We start from the raw sequence: 23,747 nt of genomic DNA, 5'->3' as shown, positions 1-23,747 counted from the left end.
TTGGCCACAACGTATATGAAGAGCGTTTCGGAGGGGTAACTTCGTTAAAACATGGTCTATGCTATGCTTACTGTGGTTAGTTGTCAACACCTTTCTACAAAAGGATATGACTGTGTATGAGAGATATATTTATCAGCATAAACGTTTACCTCAAGCTATATTATGGTGATGTGTCTGCAAAAGCTGTATGATATTGTATATATTGATGTTGTATCTTATCCCATGAATTCGATGTCTAAAGCTAAGTAACCTCAAAAATCACAATACTTGTGATTCCACTTGTTCGTAGACTTGTCTAGAATCCATGATACGTTAAATTATTTTATTGGAAATGTAAATGTAGTCATGAAATGCATCTGCTTAATCAAGATTCCCCTAATAAATATTCAAGTGCATTATAAAGTTGTACATGTATGAATAATGTTCTTTCTTGTGTTATGTTTTTAAGAGAAGCAATAATGAATCCTATGAAGTCATTAATATCAGCAGAAGATGATATGAGATGCGCTATAAATGAGTAAAAGGAAAATGAATTAGGAGGGTAACCAACTGTTGCAATTGTTTCTATTTGGTTTCTTTCCTTTTTTTTTTTGTAGTTAATATACTATTGAACTTGTTGTTTGTGTTCACCATAACCCTTTGACCGGTTATCACATGTCAAAAGTTGGTGAAAAGGGTAATGGTAAACACAATGGTATATTGAGTACAAAAAAAAGAAAAATGACCAAATAAGAACAAACGCAACAGCTAGTTACCCTTAATAGCCATTTTCTCTGGCTTGGATGGTTCCAAATTTGAGTTTCTTGTTTCCCCTTTCACCTATCCTCTTCGTTTCTTCACTATGTGGAGTCTCAAACGATTTACTAATCTCATCAATACTTACTCATTTTCATAAGTGTAAACTTTTATCTTGAAAAATCAAATTATAATAAAAAATTGAAGACGACTATAAAAGTCTATGACACAACTTACAATAAGAAAATGATCCCATAGATATGACCCATATTTGTCTTTACTCATGTGAACACAGCATTCTATTTACCTACCAGCAAGACTTTTAAATCATCCACACCACGTATTTATAGACATTGTACTATATAAAACACATGCTCAATGCATTTCTAGCTCTCCTACATAAATACGCACAGTTTCAGAATCTTCTTCTTCTTCATCCTACAGCAAATAAACACTTGAGAGTGAAGAACAAGAAGAAGAAATGCTCAGAGGTGGTGCATCGATTGCTATAGCTTCCATGTGGGCTTCCATGGCGACTTGGTCCACATCCACTGTTCTTTTCTGTGTTCTTAATCTCATGATAGCCACCATCTTCATAGCTTCAAACTTCAAGTCTGACAATCACCATCCCCATAATTTACAAAGTCAACTCGCTCGATCTCCCTCGTTTCTTGAGCGAGTCAAGTCTGTGAATTTATCATCTTTCTACAACACCGCAGAATCACATGATGACGATCATAGGGTTCAATATGATTCCACTGGGTACAGCTCACCGAGTCAACTCTACCGAGCTCCGTCTCTCTTGCAACGAGTCAAGTCCATGGATTTTTCTTTCAATTCTTTCTACACAGCTCCCGTAGATCAGTTGCACGAAGAACACCAACATGAATCGGAACAAACAAACGATGACTCAACTAGACATCTCGCCCGGGTTCCATCGATTTTGGAGCGAGTCATGTCGATCAAGTTCTCCGCTGAATCAGAACAACCCAGTAACTCAATAGGTGAACCATCTCGAGCTCATTCGTTGTTGGACCGAGTCAAGTCGTTCAAACTCCCATCCCTTTTAAACTCCGATCATCATTCCCGTGACACCTTCTCTAACCACGATCAACGTTCTGACATCGACCTGGACCCACATCGAGATCCATTTCATGATCATAACGTCACAAGCAACTTGTCAAATGATTCAGGTGTAACACCGGCGAAGAAACCATCGACAAATCTAACAAAATCGCATAGCGAGAGGAGGGTGGCGGAATCAGACGATGACAAAGAGGAAGTCGAGCGAAGGCGGCCGGAGACGATGAAAGCATCGGTTGGGGTGCATGACGAAAGCGTGGATGCAAGAGCTGATGATTTTATCAGAAGGTTTAAGCAACAACTAAAACTGCAAAGGATTGATTCATTTAAAAAATTTAGAGAAATGTTGAACGGAGGAACTTCTTCCGGCTGAAATAAATAGTTCCTTTCCAAAATGCCTTTTTTTGGAGCTATCCATCTTGTTTAGGGGTAATTTGGTCATTTCATTACTTTGTTGGCAATCAAATCGCCGGTGGAGCCGCGGTCTGTGGTGGAGAACAGTGGTTGGAGTCTGGACATGGCCGCCACATTGCCCTTTATGGTTTGGTTGTCTTATCATGTTTGTACGTAGCTGTTTCCATGGATATTTTAAGCATCTTTAAGCTTATTTCTATTTTTATTTTTTTTGCTATTTAATAATGTGACGTGCTCATCAATAATAGGACAATAATCACGAATGGGACAATAACTTTTTATTTATCTTAAAGTGAATTTCAACATTATATGATGTCCATATTTATCTGGCCTCGATATGTTGTAGTTATAAAACAATCACCTAAACATAAATAACAAGTTGGATACCTAGTTCGACGTCACATAATATGTTTAATATTATTTTACTCTATTGAAATCTATTATAATAATGTAATGAAGCATAAATATTAATTTGGTAACATATTGAGCATAACTAGGTTAGATATATGTATATTACACGGATTAAATATTTTATATTCATGTTTTAAAGTACATACTTTCGATTTAACTTGCATATATTTAAAAAATATCATTAAAAATTAACTTTGTCCATATAAATATGTGTTATGGAGACTTTATGGTGTGGCTATCAAACTATCACTTCTTAGCCTTAATAGTTTATCTGCTTTATATTTTAAGGTTTTAAACGAAATTAAATCGGAAAATCGGTTCAAATGTCCTAGGATTCGTTTGTTGAAATATAAATATTTTAAGGTCTTCATGAATCTTATCACAACTTATAAAGTTAATTGCTTGTTGAAATATTAATATTTTAAGGTCTTCATGCATCTTATCACAACTATATGTGAAAACTTTAAAAAAAAATGTATAAAATCCTACCTCCAAGATGATTTTCGACTTTTCTTTCCGATTATTCCATTATTGCCCTCATATGATTTTCCAAAGCCATTTCATCATCACCCTCCTTTTCTAAATCATGTTCTCCAAACAAATCTGTGTAGGTGTCCATCATGAACTTTTCGATATTTTCCTTGAGATCTTCAATATAGCTTTTTCACATGTAAAGCATAATTCTTACTTTTCTTTTTTGTAAAAGAATCACACCATTGTCCATAGCACCTCTTAGATTATAAAAGTTTCTTGGTGATACTGGGACATCACTATATGTGTAAACACCTTTATAAGGAGATAAAGTGATGTAGCTTGATAGATGATCATACTTTTGGGAGAATCCTGTGATCTCTGTGTTTAAAAACTCAAATGTTACTTTGTTGTTGTTGATTATTTGCTATCGTAATAGTGATGCCAAGATCCCACATGTATACATGTAAATACTAAGGTTGTAAAAGTCGTTAGACAGTAGTTGAGCGGTCGACCGGGGTTAAAGGACTAATCGGTCTAGACGGGGATTAATCGGCACCTAGACGGAGATCATTAATAAGTATTTATTTTTAAAAAAATTACATATTACTAATATCCTAACAAAATAAGTAAATAACAATAAAACTTTGACATATTCACTTGTCTAAATATTTAAATCATCTTATATAAATTTTTTTTAGACTAATTGGGGGTATTTCTAACCGTTTTAGTCATTAATCATCATAATTTAGTCACCTAATATCTTAAATTTGACGAATCAAAAAAAAATTTTTGAAAATTTTGACATTCTGACTTTTTACTGTCATAGACCGTCGTCTAGACCGCCTAGGACCGCCCATGACCAGCCAGTGCCGCCAAGGATCGCCTACAGCCGCCCAGGACCGACTTCGCCTAATTAGACCGACTAACATTAATGTAGACAGTAAAATGCCGCCCAACACCTAGACACCGCCTAACTAGACCGACTAGCATTAATCGTAGAAAGTAAAAGGCCTAGGCGCTAGGGCGACCTCTTACTATCTACGATTAATGCTAGTCGGCCTAGTTAGGTGGAGTCTGTCATGAGTGGTTGCAGCGTCCTAGTTGGCCCTGAGCGGTTATGGGCAGTCCTAAGTGGTCTAGACGATCTAAGCCGGTAAAAAAGTTAGACTTCAAAATTTACAAAAAAAAAAAAAAAAAAAAAAAAAAAAAAAAAAAAAAAAATCTCGATTAGTCAAATTTATGATATTTGATGACTAAATTATGATGATTAATGACTAAAATGGTTAAAAAGATCTCAAATTACTCTAAAAATTATTATATACGATGATTTAAATATTTAGACGACTAAATATGACAGTTTTATGGTTATTTACTTATTTTATTAGGATATAGGTAATATTTAATTTTTTTAAAGATAATTTCTATTACAATTAAGAGTCTCTGCCTAGGCACCGATTAATGTACGCCCTGACCGATTAGTCTCTTAACCCCAGTCGAACGTTCGACTACCGCCTAGCGACTTTTACAACCTACGTCTAGACTGATTAGTCCCTTAACCCCAGTCGACTGTCAGACTATTGCCTAATGACTTTTACAACCTTGATATATATATATATATATATATATATATATATATATATATATATATATATATATATATATATATATGTGTGTGTGTGTGTGTGTGTGTGTGTGTGTGTGTGTGTGTGTACACACACAACAATATTAAGTATGGGTCCCTAAACTATAGGAAAGTTTAAAATATCTATAAACCAACACACCCCCTCAGTTTGAGCATTGTGTTTATTAATGTTTAAACACTCTCGAAAGTCAAAAAATAATTATGTAGGAAGACCTTTAGTAAATAAATCGGCAAACCAGTTAACTGATGACACATATAAGACATGCACATGTCCAATAGCAACACGTTCCTTAACAAAATGCAAGTTTATTTCCACATGCTTGATATGTTGATGTTATATAGGATTAGAAGATAAATGCATAGCACTCATATTAGCGCAATGCATAACCTATGCTTAAGACAATGGACAAGATAACTCAAGAAGAAGATTGTGAAACTAGAAAGCTTCAACAACCACATTGGTCACCACATAATACTCAACATCAACTGAGGAGCACAACACCACATGTTGACGTTTAAAATACCAGGAAACGAGATTATCAACAAGATAGAGGAAAAAGCTAGAATTAGAGCGACGAGTCTGTGGATAACCAACCCAATCAACATCAAAATAAGAGACCAAACAATCAAAAAAGGATTGTCTTATAAAAAGGCCATGAGAGAGTACCCCGAATGTACCTGAGAATACGCTTAAGAGCATGGAAATGTGGTTCATGAGGATCATACATGAAAATGCAGATTTGTTGAACCGCATAAGCAATGTCAGGACGGGTGAATGTGAGATATTGAAGAGCACCGAAAAGGCTCTGGTAAAGAGTGGTTTCCTACACAGGATTACCTTTAGGAGAAAATTTTGACTTAGTATTCGAGGGAGTGGCACGAGGATTGCAAGTTGTCATGTCAGCACGAGAGAATCTATTTGGTAAATAATGTTTGAGATAAGAACTAACCCTTGTTAGAGTGAGAGGAAACAATCCCAAGAAAGAAGGAGAGATAACCAAGATCAGACATAGGAAATTAAGAAGATAATTTGGAAATGACACGAGTAACAAGAGCAGAGGAGGAAGCAGTGAGGACGATATCATCAACATAGAGGAGTAGATAGATATGAGCACTGCTAGAGTGATAGGAAAACATAGAGCAATTAGAGTGACTATTGGAGAAACCTAAGCTAGAGACAAAAATAGCAAAACGTTGGTACAATGCATGAAGAGCTTGTTTAAGCCCATGAAAATCCTTAGGGAGAAGACAAGCAAGGTTTGTGAAAGAGGTCAGAACATATCCAAGAGGATATTCCATGTAGACCTCCTCATAGAGAGCACCGTGAAGAAAAGCATTTTTGACATCTAAATGGTGAATGGGTGACTTTTTAGATATCGTAATTCTTAGAACAATATGTACTCTAACATCCCTATGGTGCACATACAACCCTACTGCTTGGGCTCTAAGTTTTCTCTAATTATACATGCAATATTCATTTTCCAAAGCATGAAGCCTAACTAGCATGCAAAGGTGATATTTGAATCATAAAAAACTAGTTAGAAGATTACCTCTTATTTGTAGCTTGTAGTTCTTAGCCTTTCAAGAGCTTAGCACCTCAAGTGTGATGCCTCAAATGGTTCACAAGACACCATGAACAAAGGATGAATATGAAAGAAAAGTTATGAAGCTTAAATCGGCTAGGCTTACACCTTAGGAGGCTTGGGGTCCGATTTTGCAAGCTTAGGGGTTCAATATATAGTTTGGAATTCCTAGGGTTTCAACTTGTAAACCCTAATTCACTTAGGCCTTTAATCCATTAACTCATTAACCTTGTGGACTAACACTTCATGGACTCTCACATAAACTTAGTCCATCACTAATCAATCATGGATCATTGGCCCAAACTATATGTATAACTGATTTACATAATCAGTCCCCGTTAATTTAATTAGTCTCTTTTGATCACTTGTAACATCCCAAAAATACGAGCCAAAAATTTCGCTTTTTTAAAACATGTACTTAGCAAAACATTTAGGAATAAATCATTCAATGATCATTTCATTTCACAAAAGATGTTGCACGACGGAAAACATTGTCATAATCATAAAAGTGTCAGAGTACAATTTCCCAGGAAAATATCAGAATGCGGAATACAAGCAGGTGTGTGATGTACCGCTACCGCGCCAGCTCCTTCCCCTTCAAAGAAGAGGTACCTGAAACCAAAACTAAAAACTGTAAGCACGAAGCTTAGTGAGTTCCCCCAATATACCACATGCCATACAATCACATATCATACATACTGTTGGGCAATTCTGGGGCGCCCGACCTACCCGGTACGGCCATTCTGGGGTGCCGACCTACCCGCGTCAAGCCATTCTGGGGTCTGGGGTGCTGACCTACCCATGTCAAGCCATTCTGGGGCGCTGACCTACCCATGTCAAGCCATTCTAGGGTGCTGACCTACCCGTTGGTCCTAACAACCGACCCTCGGGGACTATTCCCCTCCTACTACCACTATCACATATAACATATCATACCAGCATATATCATATCATCACATACTGTCAGACATATCTGGGGTGTCTGACCTACCCTTCGGTCCTAACAACCGAACTCTACTACTATCACATATAACATATCATGCCAGCATATAACGTATCAGGTAGTAGCAAACCTAGATGATATCACAAAGACATTCATCCAACATACAACTCCTATTGGTGGGCCGGCATTGTGGTCATAGACCCACCGCTACTGGAAGGTAACTCACCTCGAAATAGCTGATGATAGGGGTGAGCATTTGGACTGGTGGACCGGACCGGACCGTTTTTTTGGACCCCCGGGCCGGTTCTCGATTCTAAGATTTCTCGCCGGTCCGGTCCGGTTTTTTTCCCGGTCCGGTCCGGTTTTTACCGGGTTTAGAACCGGTTGGACATGATTAAGATTTTTGTGATGTTTTTTAAACGCACATAACTCATTCGTTTTAAGTCGGATTGACCTGCGGTTTTTTCCAACATTTAGTTTAAAGTTTGTAGATAAATTTAGACTATAATTTTGTTTATTTTGGTATTATATTCACCGTGTTACAATCCTTCAAAGTAGAGCTATCAAAGCTGAAAAATTCAGCTTTTCAGCAACATTTTGTAAGCTGTGACGTTTTTTAAACACCCATAACTCATTCGTTTTAAGTCGGATTGACCTCCGATTTTTTTCCAACATTTAGTTTACAGTTTGTAGATGAGTTTAGACTATAATTTTGTTTATTTTGGTATTATATTCACTGAGCTACAATCCTTTAAAGTAGAGCTATCAAAGTTGAAAAAATTCAGCTTTTTAGCAAGATTTTATAATCTATGATGTTTTTTAAACACCCATAACTCATTCGTTTTAAGTCGGATTGACCTACGGTTTTTTCCAACATTTAGTTTACAATTTGTAGATGAATTTAGACTATAATTTTGTTTATTTTGGTATTATATTCATTGAGTTACAATCCTTCAAAGTAGAGCTATCAAAGCTGAAATATTTCAGCTTTTTAGTATTATTTTATACTATAATTCCGAGTCCGCGTTTAGCACTTGTGGTAGAGTTGTAAGTAAATATCAAACTAGTTTATCGACATTGATAGTTGAAGCTTTGTTATGCACCCAAGATTGGGTGATAAAGTTTACAAATCCGATTGTTGACAACGTTGGTGACATCTTGAACGATGATGATATAGCTTTGGGTAAAAAAATTACAATCTTTATTCTTTTTTTATACAATTATTACTTTTTATTAAATACTAACCACATTTTTATTTGTGTTTATGTAGAGATTGCACAAGCTTTAAATATGTTACATATGGATGACAATGATATGGGGAAGAGGCCAATGGAAGATTAGATTATGAGTTTATGAAATTTGTTAGTTTGATTGATTTTAAAGTTTAAACTATGATTTTTGTTGTTACGGTAATACTTTTGTATGTTTGTCTTAAAATGGTTTAACTTTTGTTGGTGAACTTGATTTATATGTTAGTTGCTTTTATTTGGAAAATTAATTTTTGCAAATTGCAAGTTATAATATTATACATCAATGTAGATTAGTTAGGCATGAAACGGAAACATATTAATTTTGCAAGTTATAATATTATACATCAATGTAGATTACTTATTATACTCTATGCAATTAAAGTTATACCGGTCCAAACGGGTCCAAAAACCGGAAAACCCGGACCTAGACCCGGACACGGACACGGACAAGACTCATCCGGTCCGGTTCGGTCCGGGCCGGTCCAAATGCTCACCCCTAGCTGCTGATCTGTGTGGGAATTGACTATCCGCTGCTGCTGCCGCTCCGAAAATCCTCCGGCTATAATTCCCACAAAATACTCAGTCAAATACTGCTAACCGACTTCAGGGTAAATTGACCATTTACCCTTAACAAATCAAGAGTCAAGTCACAGTTAACTGTCAGTTGACCAGACTCGCCGAGTTGGCTTGCCAACTCGCCGAGTCCCTATCCCTTTGTCTGACCATGAGCCCGTCTCTACTCGTCGAGTTAGGCATTGACTCGACGGGTTTTTCCTTCTAACCAAAGGCCAATAGTCCTTCATCCTACTCGCCGAGTTGTATGAACAACTCGCCGAGTTCATCTTCATCCGAAGAACACTCTAAGCTGTGACTCGCCGAGTTGTATGAACAACTTGCCGAGTTGTTCTTGAGACAAGAAGATTGCCTTGAACTCGCCGAGTCATGGCATTGACTCGCCGAGTGACTTCATGAGTGAGTCTGGCTTCCGACCCACTGAGTCACACCCAATGACTCACTACTCCCAACCCGCAAATGCGAAAAGGGGGAAACTCGGGTACTCGCGACTCGACTCGCCGAGTCAGATGAACGACTCGCCGAGTCGGCCACATGCAAAAACTATACACGCGATTCTGCTTGGATCCAGCTCATGCCATTCATAGATCTGGGTTTCTAGGGCATGAATAACACGTAAAGTTTCCAACTTTACGTGTAAATAATCACCAATAAAGGTTTTAGGGCTCAAAATGCACCAAAAGAGTAGATCTAGGGCCTTCATGCAATATGGCTCCATAAAGACAGTAGATCTAAACTCCTGGAGCTCAATCTCACCTAGATCTAGAGGCTAACCACTTATTACAACCCACAAAGCACAAACAAGCTTGGGGAAAGGCTCAAGAAGGACTTCCATGGAGCTAAAAGGGACTATAAGCATGAAAACAGAGGGGAATCGAGTTATACCTTAAGGAAAACACTGAGATAGCTCAAAGATGCCTGGCCTCCTCGTCTTCTTCTTGATCTACTCTCCTTCACACTCCAAATCTTCAAGAAAACACACCAAATGCTTCAAACTCACAAGGAACAAGGCTTGAACGAGGTATAGAGCTCTGAGGGTGAATGGGGGCGAGCTTGGGGCGGAAAAAGGGGTTTAAATAGGGTGCAAACCCTTGAAATTTAGGGTTTCATCAGACAGCGGTGACTCGCCGAGTCCAGAATATGGACTCACCGAGTCGCCAACTTAAACGTGTTCCGGATCCCGTCCCTACTCGGCGAGTCGGACCTACGACTCGCCGAGTCCAAGGTTAAAAAGAAAAACACTAAGATAAATTTTACGTACCAGGAACCAGGTGCTACATCACTAAATTAATTCCAAATTAATTCTTGACCAATACTAATTAAATAATATGATTTCTCAATTCAAATATTATACTTTTAATATATTAATAAATCACAAAGAACTTCTTTCTCAAATATCTATCCTATTAAATTGTTCTGGTGAATGCAACCTGAAATGGACCATGCTACTCTCGGGTCAAGTACATACCAATTATAGTTATGGGCTTAGACACCTAATCCAACATATGAATGGTAGCATGTTTAACTACCGGACTGAAGGTGTCTTCGAAGTCAAGACCAGAGAGTTAAGAGAACCCTTGGGCAACGAGACGACCTTTGTAGCAATCAAGTTTTCCCTTGCTTCAAATTTATGATGGTAGAGCCAACAAGAACCAAAAATGTTGGCACGAGGAAGTGGAAGAACAAGATCCCATGTGTAATTAGATGTAAGGGCATACATCTCAAAGTCCATTCCATATTTGTACATGGGATCACACATGGCTTGAGCAATGGATCGAGGAACAGGAGAAATGTCAGTGTTAGAGAGATCAAAGATTTATTTCGGCTTATGAGATCTGATATGAGATTGAGTGACCATGAGATAAGATGGAGGAGGGGAGGAGGGGGAAGGGAATAGTAGGAGTGGTAAGCGAAGTAGAGGGACTAGTGGAACTAGAACTAGGAGAAACGATAATGGAGGCACTAGTGGAAGTGGTAGGGTCACAAGTGGTTGAAGGAATGATGGGTAGAGAGGGAGTTGATGGGTTTTGGTCATAAGACATCCTATGTGCTCATACAAACCCTAATGCTTGGATCTAGGTTTCTCTATTGTACATGCTTTGAATCCAAGACTATAAACCCTAATTCTAGCATATGGAAATCAATATTAACATATAATTAGGTTTAAGATATTACCTTGATTGTTATGTAGTAATAACAATCCCAATTCCTCCTTGAATTGACTTTGGAAGGCTTAGAGTCACAAGTGTCACTCCTCTAATGGCTTACAAACACCATAAGCAAGTGGAGAAGGTATAAAGAGAGAGGAGAGAGGTAGGAATTCGTCCTTAGGACTTCTTGGGAAGGCTTGGCCGAATTCATGAGCCTTAGGGGGTTTATATAGGTGTAAAGATTAGGGTTTTAGTCCTTATCCTTATCTAGTTGCTTGCCCACCAAGTAACCATAAGATAAGTCTTAGAAACCCTCATCCTGGTCGAATTCTAAGGCCTTATCATCTTAGATTCGTCCAACCCATTAATAAGATAATCCTTACCTTATTTTGTAACTATCACATAATTACAATTCAGCCCCTCTAGTTTAATTAATTACATTTGATCACAAAATTAATTCTTAATTAATTATTGACCAATATTAATTAAACAAATAATATTATTCTTATAACATATTAATAAATCATAATAACCTCTCTCTCTCTATTTATTTCTCCAATCAAGTTGCTTTGGTGAAGGCAACCCAAAAGGACCATGCACCATCGGGTCAAGTACATACCAAAATAGTTATGGACTTAGACACTAATCCAATAGTCTCCCACTTGGATAAGTCTAACAACTATTATGCGTATGACTTCAGATCCTGATCTGCAATCGTAGCTTTCCAAAGCCGCTGTCAACTCTGATCCTATCAGATACGCGTGTCCTTAGATAAGGGATCATATATTCCTCCATTCTAGATATCATATGAGATATGATTTCAAATCATTCTCTTTGTACTATATCTCGATTCCGATTTATGACAACTGACTAATTGAACAAATCAAATTAGCCCTAGCCCGGCCGAGCATTTACGTTTGTCATCACTAAATCATCGAGGGGCCCAAAAGATATCGCTTTTATCCTACCTTGGATAAAAGGAACGGATAAACTTTGATACAATGCTTGCTTGCACTCACTAACCAAATCACACACAACAATATGTTTTAAGAACACACTATGTACCTTTGACTAAATTTATTAACATTCCACAACCTAAGCCTTTAGATTTGAAATGAAGCATAATATTCTCTCCCTTAATTATAGCAAAACAACTTTATAACCCTTACTACTTTGCAAGGTATAACTCTTGTTTTCTATAATTAATAATGCCAGCTTTGCAATGCGTGCCTTAATAATCATACAATCATAACATTTATGCTCCCACTATCATGATGATTATTATAAAACATAACACTTATGTTCCCACTAGCTTCGACATGTATTCATAAACATCTTAACTTTCAGAAAAACAATGCTTATTGAATTTCTTAAGTTCATGTTTCCAATACTTAGTGCTTTGATAATCTTTTGTCAAGGCTTCTTGAACTTATACACCTTTGCCTTCGATAGTTCATATGTGTGTCTAAACACTTAAGACTAATTGCCAAACCTCACAATTCAAATCATGGAAAGGGATACCGTAACCATAATTGAATTTGAGAATGCAATTTTACAATCACTATCTTCTTAAAATATTTCTTAGTGAAAGCATTTCCTCACAATCATTTTCATGAAGGAGGAAATCTTATGACACTTAGATTTAAACGGTGTATGTGTTCCTATCCATGTGAATTTGTTAAAAACCAAAGTTTACGACAAAATTCAAACTCATATGGATCGAACTTTCGTAGTCTTGATTTCTTACCTTATGGTAGCACAGCTGCCCACCATGTCTTCCAAGTAGTTAAGCAACTCACCCTTTCCTATCAATGTACCTTTCTTTGATTAAGGTGCTTTGCCTTTTATGCATTCAAAATGAGAACTCATAGAACTCTCATGCATAATTAACTCGATTGGATTGGCACAGAATCAAAATAATGCCATCACATTAGGTTGTAAACCTTAACTCGTGTGCTAGTGATGATTGATAAGGTTTATTTGATTTGTTCTTGAAACCTTTCAAGACCATTAAGACTCCCACTGACTCCTTGACATATAAGATTCTCTTGTCAATAACCATTTCTTTGACAAACAAATATTCAAGAGTTAGTGTAGCTTTTATTAAAACACTTCATAAATTGGTCCTAGTTGGTCTTTGTCTTATCCAAGACACCACAACTTACCACATTTAATGAATGTTATAAACCTTCTTAATACTTTTTCACTCAATGTCACAATCTTAACTTTAAGACTTGTTTTGGAACGGAGTATGATTGACTTTTTGATTTAACCATTTCTTCAATTCTTGATTCCTCTTCTTAAACATACAATTGTTCTTAGAGGATCAATTGAAATATGGTTCTTAATCATTAAGACCTATCATAAAGCATAAAAAGTATTCTCCCTTCTTCTTAGAATGGAGAAACTTTTATCTTTCTGCCTACTTGATTCTTGTTATTCGTTCTACTATTGATTTAAACTTTTTCAATCAATTCAGAATTACACTTAATCTTATAAGTATAATCATATTTACTAAACCTTTAGTAAATCATGACGAATATCTTGTTACTCGTATGGTGGACTTTGATCAACACACAACTTTGTGTACTCGATCTCCTAGTCCTTCACTTGACACTTTGTCAATGAATTAGTCTAATTTCCAAATACGAAATTTCTCATTCATCGTGCATCCACGTTGCATGATTCCAAGTTTCTGTCCAATTAAAACTTGGGCGATGAGAAACTCTCCATATTTGGTAAATTCTCGACTTTTCCATAAACACCATAAATAAGAATCATATCCATTTGTTGCAGAAATATGCAAACACCAATTTTCATAACGATTTCATTGCAAGGAAATAAACAAATAAATAAGTCAAACAAAAATTTATTTTATTTATAAAAGCAACGGAAAACATTTGTCCTTACAATGCAAAATCCATTGAAAACTATGTATTTCAAAAGAAAATTTCTAACAACTCTATCATAACTATCTAAGCTCAAAATCTAATCTTCAAGTCCATGCGATCAAGATCCATTCCTTGTGATTAGATTCATCTTGCTCTTTCAACAAGCTTCCTTTTTTTTCACCGATCCTGCAAAACATTCAAATGCAATCTGATCACATTATGTATTAAGAACAATGAATAGGAACTTAATGGAGTTAGATAGTGGATTTTACCTGAAGGACAGCCATACTCTTTGACTCTTCCATCTTCTGGATTCTTCAGGCTCTTTGGGCAGACTTGTATCCAACGCCCTTTCTTTTGGCAGCAAATGCAGGTCGGTTCTCCTAGAACGTCCTCGGAAGCATGGTTGGTTGACTTTCCCAACAAATACGCTCCATTGCTTCGCCAAATCATTTCTGATTCAGCAGCAATGAGCATGTAAGTTAGGTCAAGGAGGTTGTCATCATGATCCATCATATAATACTTTCTTTTGAACTCATTATATGATTCAGGAAGTGACTGCAAAACCCAATTTATAGCCAACTCATTCGGGAATGACACACCCAACATTATCAACCTATCAATGTGTGATTTCATTCCTAGAACGTGGGCACACACGAGTTTACCATCTTCATGTTTCATTTCCAATAGGGCTTTAGTGATATTGAACCTTTCAATTATTCGATCTTGTGGGTTGGGGAGAACAATAGGAGGAGGAGGAGGAAGTGAAGCATGATTTCTCGTTCCTCGATTGAATCGTGGAATACCATCTTCATGTGAAATGCTTATTCCACAGGATTTGGGAAGACCATAGTTTTCGAACTTTGACATCCACAAAACGGGAGAAAAACAAATTCAAGTTAGTTGATTGATTGAGTCCTTAGTAAATCACCCAAATGAGATACTAAGGCTAGGACCCAACACAATATTCTACAACTCGGGAGAGGGATGCCGTAACCCTAATTGAAGAATATTTGAAGGTAAGTGAATCACGATTCACTAATTTCCACCACGAAAAACGAAAAGAAAAATTAAGTTTTAAATCTATGAAAACTCCTAGATCCTTTGAGATTCATTGAACTTTCAATGGCATGTTTAAATCTCGATATGCCCCTCTAGTTTGTGACTGGGATGCCGAGGATCACAAAGCGGGTGTGAATAACCATGCAAACTTACATGGTGCCCTCACATGTTATAGTCACCTATTCGATGTGCTGGTAAACCACACATGCTCCACCGAACTATGACAAACATTGAGTCACCCTTTGCTACCTTTGCTTAGAACCATTTAGTGTGCCGGTAAACCACACACGCTCCACTAACGTCTTCGCAAGGGCACAAAGTATAATTTCATGGAATTGCATCAATTCACTTTTGCCTAAGTAACTAAGATTGGGAATTTTATGAAAACATTTACTTACTTTTATACTTCATTATACTTATAATGGAAGGTTTTGTCCTATCCTACCCGTTCGGCTAACGACCCTCCACTAGTCAAGAGTGCGGTGGGTAAGAGTGGATACCCATTCAATCGCCATTTTATAGGCAATTTCCTTAAACACCCCTTATAGATTAGCTTCGTGAATGAGGCCTACTAACGGTAAGACTGACTTTTACTCATACATAAATATAATGTTATACCTTTAATGTTATATATATAGTATAGGGTGTATTTTATACTTTTAAAATACTAGGTGGTCTAATTTAACAATTATACTTTTAATTCAATTAAATTGTAAACCTAAACTTTTATGGATTTATTAAACTTCTTTTAATTATACACCTTAATTAATTAATAAAACCATAAGGGTGTGATTTGAACTTTTTCAAAACTATACTAGAGTTTTAGAATTTAACATTCGTAATTAAACTTTTAATCAACTTTTAAATTCCAAAACTTGAGGGCAAGTTTTGAAACATTTCAACACATTAGGGTTTAGAATTTAAATATACATCAAAATTAAACTATTTAATCAAAATTTAAATTCCAAAACTTGAGGGCAAGTTTTGAAACCTTTTTTCAAAACATTAGGGTTTCAACTATTTAAATTTCAAAACAACAAAACTTTTGGGTTCAAATTTAAACTATAAAACCTAAAGGGCAAAATATGAAACTTTTCATAACAACAAGGATCAAATAACAAATAATTCAAATTAACATTTAATTACATAATTATCCATATTTGATTTATTTAATGATTTCTTGCTAAACAATTTATCAATTTACTTAAAATAATTAATCAATTATCTTATAAGGAAACAATTATCTTATTAATTGATAAATATCTTGAATTAGATCAAAATTATAGTCAAATATATCATATAATCGGATTAATATTGATCTAACATGATAAGGTAACTATCCATAAGCAAAAACAGCAAGAAATCCCAGATATACCTCTGTCTGACGCACCGACTCGCCGACTCACCCTCTGGACTCACCGAGTAGGGGCAACTCGCCGAGTCCACAGTGGGACTCGCCGAGTCCATCAAGCAGAACACCAAAAATCGAATTTTTCAAACATATCAAGCATTAATACAATAGAAACCAGTCAAGGCTCTGATACCACTGATGGGTTTTGGTCATAAGACATCCTATGTGCTCATACAAACCCTAATGCTTGGATCTAGGTTTCTCTATTGTACATGCTTTGAATCCAAGACTATAAACCCTAATTCTAGCATATGGAAATCAATATTAACATATAATTAGGTTTAAGATATTACCTTGATTGTTATGTAGTAATAACAATCCCAATTCCTCCTTGAATTGACTTTGGAAGGCTTAGAGTCACAAGTGTCACTCCTCTAATGGCTTACAAATACCATAAGCAAGTGGAGAAGGTATAAAGAGAGAGGAGAGAGGTAGGAATTCGTCTTTAGGACTTCTTGGGAAGGCTTGGCCGAATTCATGAGCCTTAGGGGGTTTATATAGGTGTAAGGATTAGGGTTTTAGTCCTTATCCTTATCTAGTTGCTTGCCCACCAAGTAACCATAAGATAAGTCTTAGAAACCCTCATCTTGGTCGAATTCTAAGGCCTTATCACCTTAGATTCGTCCAACCCATTAATAAGATAATCCTTACCTTATTTTGTAACTATCACATAATTACAATTCAGCCCCTCTAGTTTAATTAATTACATTTGATCACAAAATTAATTCTTAATTAATTATTGACCAATATTAATTAAACAAATAATATTATTCTTATAACATATTAATAAATCATAATAACCTCTCTCTCTCTATTTATTTCTCCAATCAAGTTGCTTTGGTGAAGGCAACCCAAAAGGACCATGCACCATCGGGTCAAGTACATACCAAAATAGTTATGGACTTAGACACTAATCCAACAGGAGTGTCATCAAAGACAAAGGAGTTATAATCACAAACATTGGTAGGGGAGTGAAAGTCAGTGAAGGGAAAATAGTTCTCATCAAAGATGAGATGACGAGAGTGTTGGATTTTTTTGGTTACAATCAATTTGTAGATACGAAATTTCACTTAACTCTTAAGGGTATATGCAACCTAAATTAGACCTATGTTGTGACAACCCAGAACTTCTCTCTTGTACACGTAGTCAAATCAATCCATATTCAACTTGTTTTGTTGATTTCTTGTACTCTTTAAGGGTTCATTTAAGTGTTTTAAGCTCGAGTATGACCAAGGTTGAGGTTAGGAATGAGTTAGCATGCCGTATAGTGAGAAAACCGGGCCATACATGCCTCTAGGAGGAGTGAACGACCGTACACATGGGTGTGCGGCCGCACACCCACTCCTTGGCCACACACTCACTTTTTGGCAGCACTCTCTCCCCGTATAAAGGGTAGCACCTTTCCTTTTATTCCTTTGACACCTTGGCAGCACATAACACTTCCCTCTCTCAAGTTTCTTCGACCCCAAACCTTCCAAAGCTTTAAGAACGTGAGTAATTCATCCTGTAACTTGATATCCATGAAAGACCTCTCTATCAAAGCCTTAGGTGTGCAATAATCGACATGTTCTTCGTGTTGGACGTGAGTGTGGCCGCACACCCTTAAAACACCCTCCAAAGTGAGAGTTTAGCTTCCATATTCGAGATAGACATGCCCCTAGCCTTGTTGCACCTTGGAATGGGAATTTTGGACATCATCTTGTGGGGTGTATGATCTCACACACCTGTATACGGCCACACACACCCAAGTGTGCGACCACACACACATCCTAGGGCCGCAAACCCACTTCTAGGACCCTTATCTTGCACTACAACTGAGTATAGACCTAGAAAACTTCATGGATGCAAGTATGGACCTTGAGAACACTTCAAAGGCACCCTCTTTCATGAGTGTATGACCGCACTCCCATTGAGCCGCACACCCATGGCCGTATACACACTCAAGGTGGCCATACACTCCCTTTACTCAATTCTACAAGGTTATATCACTTGGTGCAAGTAGTCCCAAGTCCCTAGAGTGATTCTCTATCGTATCTAGTAGTGAAATACCTTCATTTGACTCCTATGTATGTCATCACATGTTATTAGGATCAAGTTGAGTTCGAGGTTTCACTTCACACTCAACATCCCGTACCGGTCTTTCGTTCAAACCACTCGCTCAAGGTGAGTTCATACCCCTACATCTTTTCGTGTTTTTATTGTTTTCAGCGGGAGAATACAAGCCAAACCATAAGTGCTTTTGTAAATTAATACAAAGAGCTTTTAACAAATATAAAACTCATGCAATTCTCATACTTAAACCCTTTTGTACTATGTTGAGCATAAGGTGAGTTTTACAACTTATCACTAAATTGCATAGTTTTCCGGACTCGATATTCACTACGCTATACATGCAAACTATAATCGATATAGTTTGGGATTTTGCGAAACATAACAAGTACAAGAACTTTCACTACTAAACATATACACTACGATAGATATATTTTACAGTTTATATCACCACATGAACATGGCATTCATAACTATAATTGACACTACATACGGATTTCACTACGGTATAATGCTACCACACTACATGTAAACTAGATTGTACGATACCGTGAGGCACTACTTCAACACTGTACCCTTAGGTGTACAGGGATAAATCCTATCATAGTATAACCAGAGTCTCATGGAGGGAGAGCGTGAGATTTGTGAATAGATCTATTCGGGACTGACAATCTCACACCCGAACTGCTAGCTACAGTTAGGCAGGCATGCCTGGGGTGACAAATGTCATTTAACTCAACGCCTGAAGAACGTAGGAAAGGTCTCTAGTCATATCAAGTATGGTTGTACGACTCACAATATGTATAAATCACCTTTGGTTTACAAGTTGGCACTCTTCCACATTTTTATTTATACTAAATAAAACTAATATGCACTACAACCTGAGAATTTCCAGGGATTTCGCTACATGGTTTTATTTTAAGTAATAAAATACACTACGCATACTGGCTATAGCCAGGGTTTTCAAGCAGAACCGATTATACAATGGCTTCACATACGAAATAGTTATACATCATGATTAGCATTAGCTGGTCACATGAAGTAGTATTTTCGCATATCACTACAGTTTTCAGTAACGAACATTCATGGTTTTATACATAATTGATAACGCTACATTCTCACTAAAGAAAATAACGGATTTTCTTGAAACCATACGAATGATTTTACAAATCCATCAACAGGTTTTCATTTGAAAATACCGCTTATGAACTCACTAGCTTTATGCTGGTATTTTCAAACTGCTTGTATTCTCAGGAAATTAGTAGACAAGTACCTGCCGGATTTTTGAGAATCTGGAGCAATAAGAGTCTTATGTTTATATTTTTTTACATACTATTTGATGTAATTCAAAAAAGTTTTAGACAAATTCCAAACTGATGTAATCATTTTCATTTATGTATTCACTGTAATGGTTGTGTTGCTATGATTGCTATTATTCATTGGTTGTGATGCTATACATGACGTCCTCCACCCCAGAACGTTTCTGCCATTCTGGTTTTGTGGTGTGACATATGTCTTTTGTCAGTTAATAACAACATACTTATGAAAAAAAAACTATAAACCCTATGAATCAAATTCATGAATAGAACCACATACCTTATAGTTTAACTCGAATTAAGCTAATAAAAAACTATTGATAATATCCTTGAAAAACTTGCTCCAAAAGTATGTCTACCTCTAATACGCCACACCTACAACTCATAAAACTCTAGGATTGAAGGAGAAAAGGGAGAGGATGGAGAATTTTCGAAATTCTTTTTGTGGTATGCTTAAGCCGGAAATACCAAGGGTTATATCCCTTTATATAGTTGTCTTATAAACACAAAAACCCTAGATTTAAACTTAAAATAATAATATTTCAAATAAGTATTTATCTAGTTTCCTTTTATCAGTTGGAGGCTTCCAGAAGCTCTATTAAGAGCCTCTAAACCCATCCCATCTAGGAGGATTCTAGATCCTCTATTTCTTCAACTATTCAACAACTGCAACTCAATCCTTGTATCTTTAATTACTTATAATTAATCCAGAATTAATTCTAAGACAAAATTGCAAGTTTGGTCGATGTGGTATTTTAAAATTTGGATGTTTGGTCCAAAATGTTTTGGAGTTGCACCACTGGTCCAAAATAGGAATTTCTTTTCAGTTTTGGTCCCTCTGAAACTTGAAAGGATTTGAAATGATCGATTTTCCCTACATATTTTTTGTTTTCCCATATTTTATTTTCTTTAATATTTTTTAGTTTTTCTTTTATTACATAAATTTAAAAAAACAAAAAGATAATACAATATTACTCTACCTCTCTATCTCATTATCTCTGTCTCTGTCTCTATCTCTCTTTCTCTCTTTCTCTCTCTCTCTCTCTCTCTCTCTCTCTCTTTATCTCCCCCTCTCTCTATCCCCCCCCTCTCTCTCTCTCTCTCACACACACACACTCTCTCTCTCTCTCTCTCTCTCGTAAACCCACAAACACATCTACCCATATCTTTCTCCCTCACCTCCAAGATTTATCTGCCTCCTCCCCCTTTCTATCGTCTTCACCGACAAGAACACCTCTGATGATCATAGTAAGGATGCCTTATGTGACTATTATATGTTTATGAGCTTTATGATCTGCATGTTAGTACAGATTAGTTAGTGATATGATGGTCTGATTAGGATGCTTGATTATGTTTACTCAATGCTCGAATGTTGCTTGCTTTGTGCTTTTAGGAGTTCTAATTATCTTTTACTAACTAGTAAGTTGATATGTTAAGTTACATATTGCAAGGACTAAATAATTTCAGAAGGTTAGGTTTAGCGCTATTTCGTAGCTCTTGTTTGAGTCTAACCGTCGTAGGGTAGGACCTCTCATTCGAAGAATTATCTGGAGTTAGTGATATGTATTGGTATTCACGAGATAGTTAGGGGGATATAACAGGGAATTCTTCTGCAGCTGATGGCAGAGAGTGAGATGGTGATTACCCTAGGGCAAGCCTAAGATGAGAATAGTGTGAGAACAACAGTAGCAGTAGAAGGGACTTGGTGCAGTCAAGGAAGTTCTTGAGGAAAGTACGGATAGATGTGGAAGGTAGTATGAGCCTGTACTACTGAAAGCGGAGGATCCGTACTAGAATCAAGGAAGGTTGAGATAAATCCAGGGAACTTGCAGTATATATGATCCCACGAGATATGATGAGTATTATGATATTTTTATGGTGTATTTTTAGTATGGTGACGTTACGCACTAGTCCAATCAATAGTTCAGGCGCCGGTGAGGGATCAGGCTCGGGCTCTAGAGCCGAGCAACTAGATGACCAGATGAGGGAGTTCATCTCATCTAAGATCATGCGCAACATTTTAGACCAGACTCATGTGATCTTCAGTACGATAAAGGAGGGCATCTTGGAGCTTTTAGATGAGATATTGCATGCATTATGCACCGAGGTGGCGGCCATGATGGGGTCACGCACACTGACGTTCAAGAAGTTCCGAGCTTGCGGAGCTCCAGACTATCATGAGGCTCGAAACCCCATTACTAATAGCAGATGGTTGGCCGATGTCGCCAACGCTTTCCGTACGAGCTGATGTCCCGAGGGGGACGAGGTCCGACTTGCTTCCTATCTTCTGAAGGACAGCGCACGTGATTGGTGGGAGGACGTCAGACGTGCCATTGGAGATGATGCAGCTCTAGATGCGATGACCTTGAGTGATTTTTCACCCAGGTTCTGGGTCGAGTTTACACCTATGATTGAGGTGCAACAGCTTGCTTGGGAGTTCCAAGATCTCCAGCAGGGGACTGAGACGGTGACTGAGATCTCCGCCATGTTCAGGGAGAGGGCTCTTCTCGTTCCGCAGTACGTGCCATACAAGGAGATGAAAAAGGACTGATATCATGAGATGTTGCGAAGTGATATCCGCCCGTTTGTGAGATGATCCAGCTGCATGACGCTGGAGGATATGATTGCTAGGGCTCGAGAGTGATAGTTGGGTTTGGAGATGGAAAAGAAGAGGAAGCCTGAGGGGGTTCATTCAGGGAGTGCGGGCACAAGCCCAAGGTATCAGACCACTGACCGAGGAGTCAGCAGGGTTGCAGCCGTTGTGGCAAATACGACAAGTTGCATGAAGGGACGTGAAAGGCAGGGAGTTTGGGCTGCTTTAAGTGCGTCCGAAATGATCATATGAGCTGAGATTGTACAACTACTACCACCACCACCACAGTATTAGATCTAATTTGCTTTTAGTGCAATCAGAGGGGTCACAAGCGGTCCCAGTGCCTGAGTTTAGCAGCAACAGGATAGGTGGCAGCACCCTCTCCTGCTACGTTGAGCATTACAGACGGCTTTGAGGGCTGAATAGAGGCCCCTGTGGCGAAGAGTAGGGACTTTCAGTTGGCAAAAGAGGAGGAACGTGCAGCCCCTGACGCGGTAACATGATCGATCCTTATGAATCGTATATATGCTTTGGTATTGTTTGATTTGAGGGCTACCTGATATTTTGTGTCGCTCGCACTTAGCAAGCGATCCGTAGGGGCTCCAGGGGAGTTCGATTGCCCACTTGATGTAGAGATAGTAGATGAGGGACCGTTCGGGTCGCGAGGGTTCACCGAGGATGTACACTATAGTTGTTCGATGAGCATCTTTCTATGGATTTAGTCCCTATTCCCCTGCAAGGGAATAAGGTTATAGTGGGTATGGACTAGTTAAGCCCTAATGGGGCAGTGATCGACTACGAGCAGCAGCTAGTGAGAGTTCGGACTCCTAGTGGAGGAGGGTTAGTGATTCAGGGCGAGAAGCTACATGGTGGACAGACTCTATGTTCAGCAGCGAGAGCGAGGCGCTACCTCAACAAGGTTGCGCAAGTTATGTCGCCTATATAATGGATACCTAGGATAAGGGTAAGACGACAGTGGATGACGTACCAATCATGCGAGAGTACCCGAACGTGTTCCCATAAGATTTGCCTGGGATACCTCCGGAGAGGTAGGTAGAGTTCAGGATTGACCTAGTCCCTAGTGAGGCTCCGATAGCCAAGGCACTATATCGGTTGGCTCCTCCTGAGATGCAGGAGTTGTCTATGCAGCCGCAAGAGCTGTTAGCC

The 23,747-nt window shown here is 37.8% G+C and overlaps 1 protein-coding gene across 1 annotated transcript; it reads left to right on the top strand.

Moving 5' to 3' along the window:
• Nucleotides 1–1,037: 1,037 nt before the first annotated feature.
• LOC111905991 (pathogen-associated molecular patterns-induced protein A70) lies at nt 1,038–2,437 on the top strand. The gene has a single exon (XM_023901732.3). The coding sequence runs from the start codon at nt 1,217–1,219 to the stop codon at nt 2,189–2,191; it is 975 nt and encodes a 324-aa protein (XP_023757500.1). The 5' UTR covers nt 1,038–1,216; the 3' UTR covers nt 2,192–2,437.
• Nucleotides 2,438–23,747: the final 21,310 nt, after the last annotated feature.

This window comes from Lactuca sativa, chromosome 7, assembly GCF_002870075.4.
Source record: "Lactuca sativa cultivar Salinas chromosome 7, Lsat_Salinas_v11, whole genome shotgun sequence".
NCBI lineage: Eukaryota > Viridiplantae > Streptophyta > Magnoliopsida > Asterales > Asteraceae > Lactuca > Lactuca sativa.
This window is presented reverse-complemented; position numbering and strand designations above follow the sequence as displayed.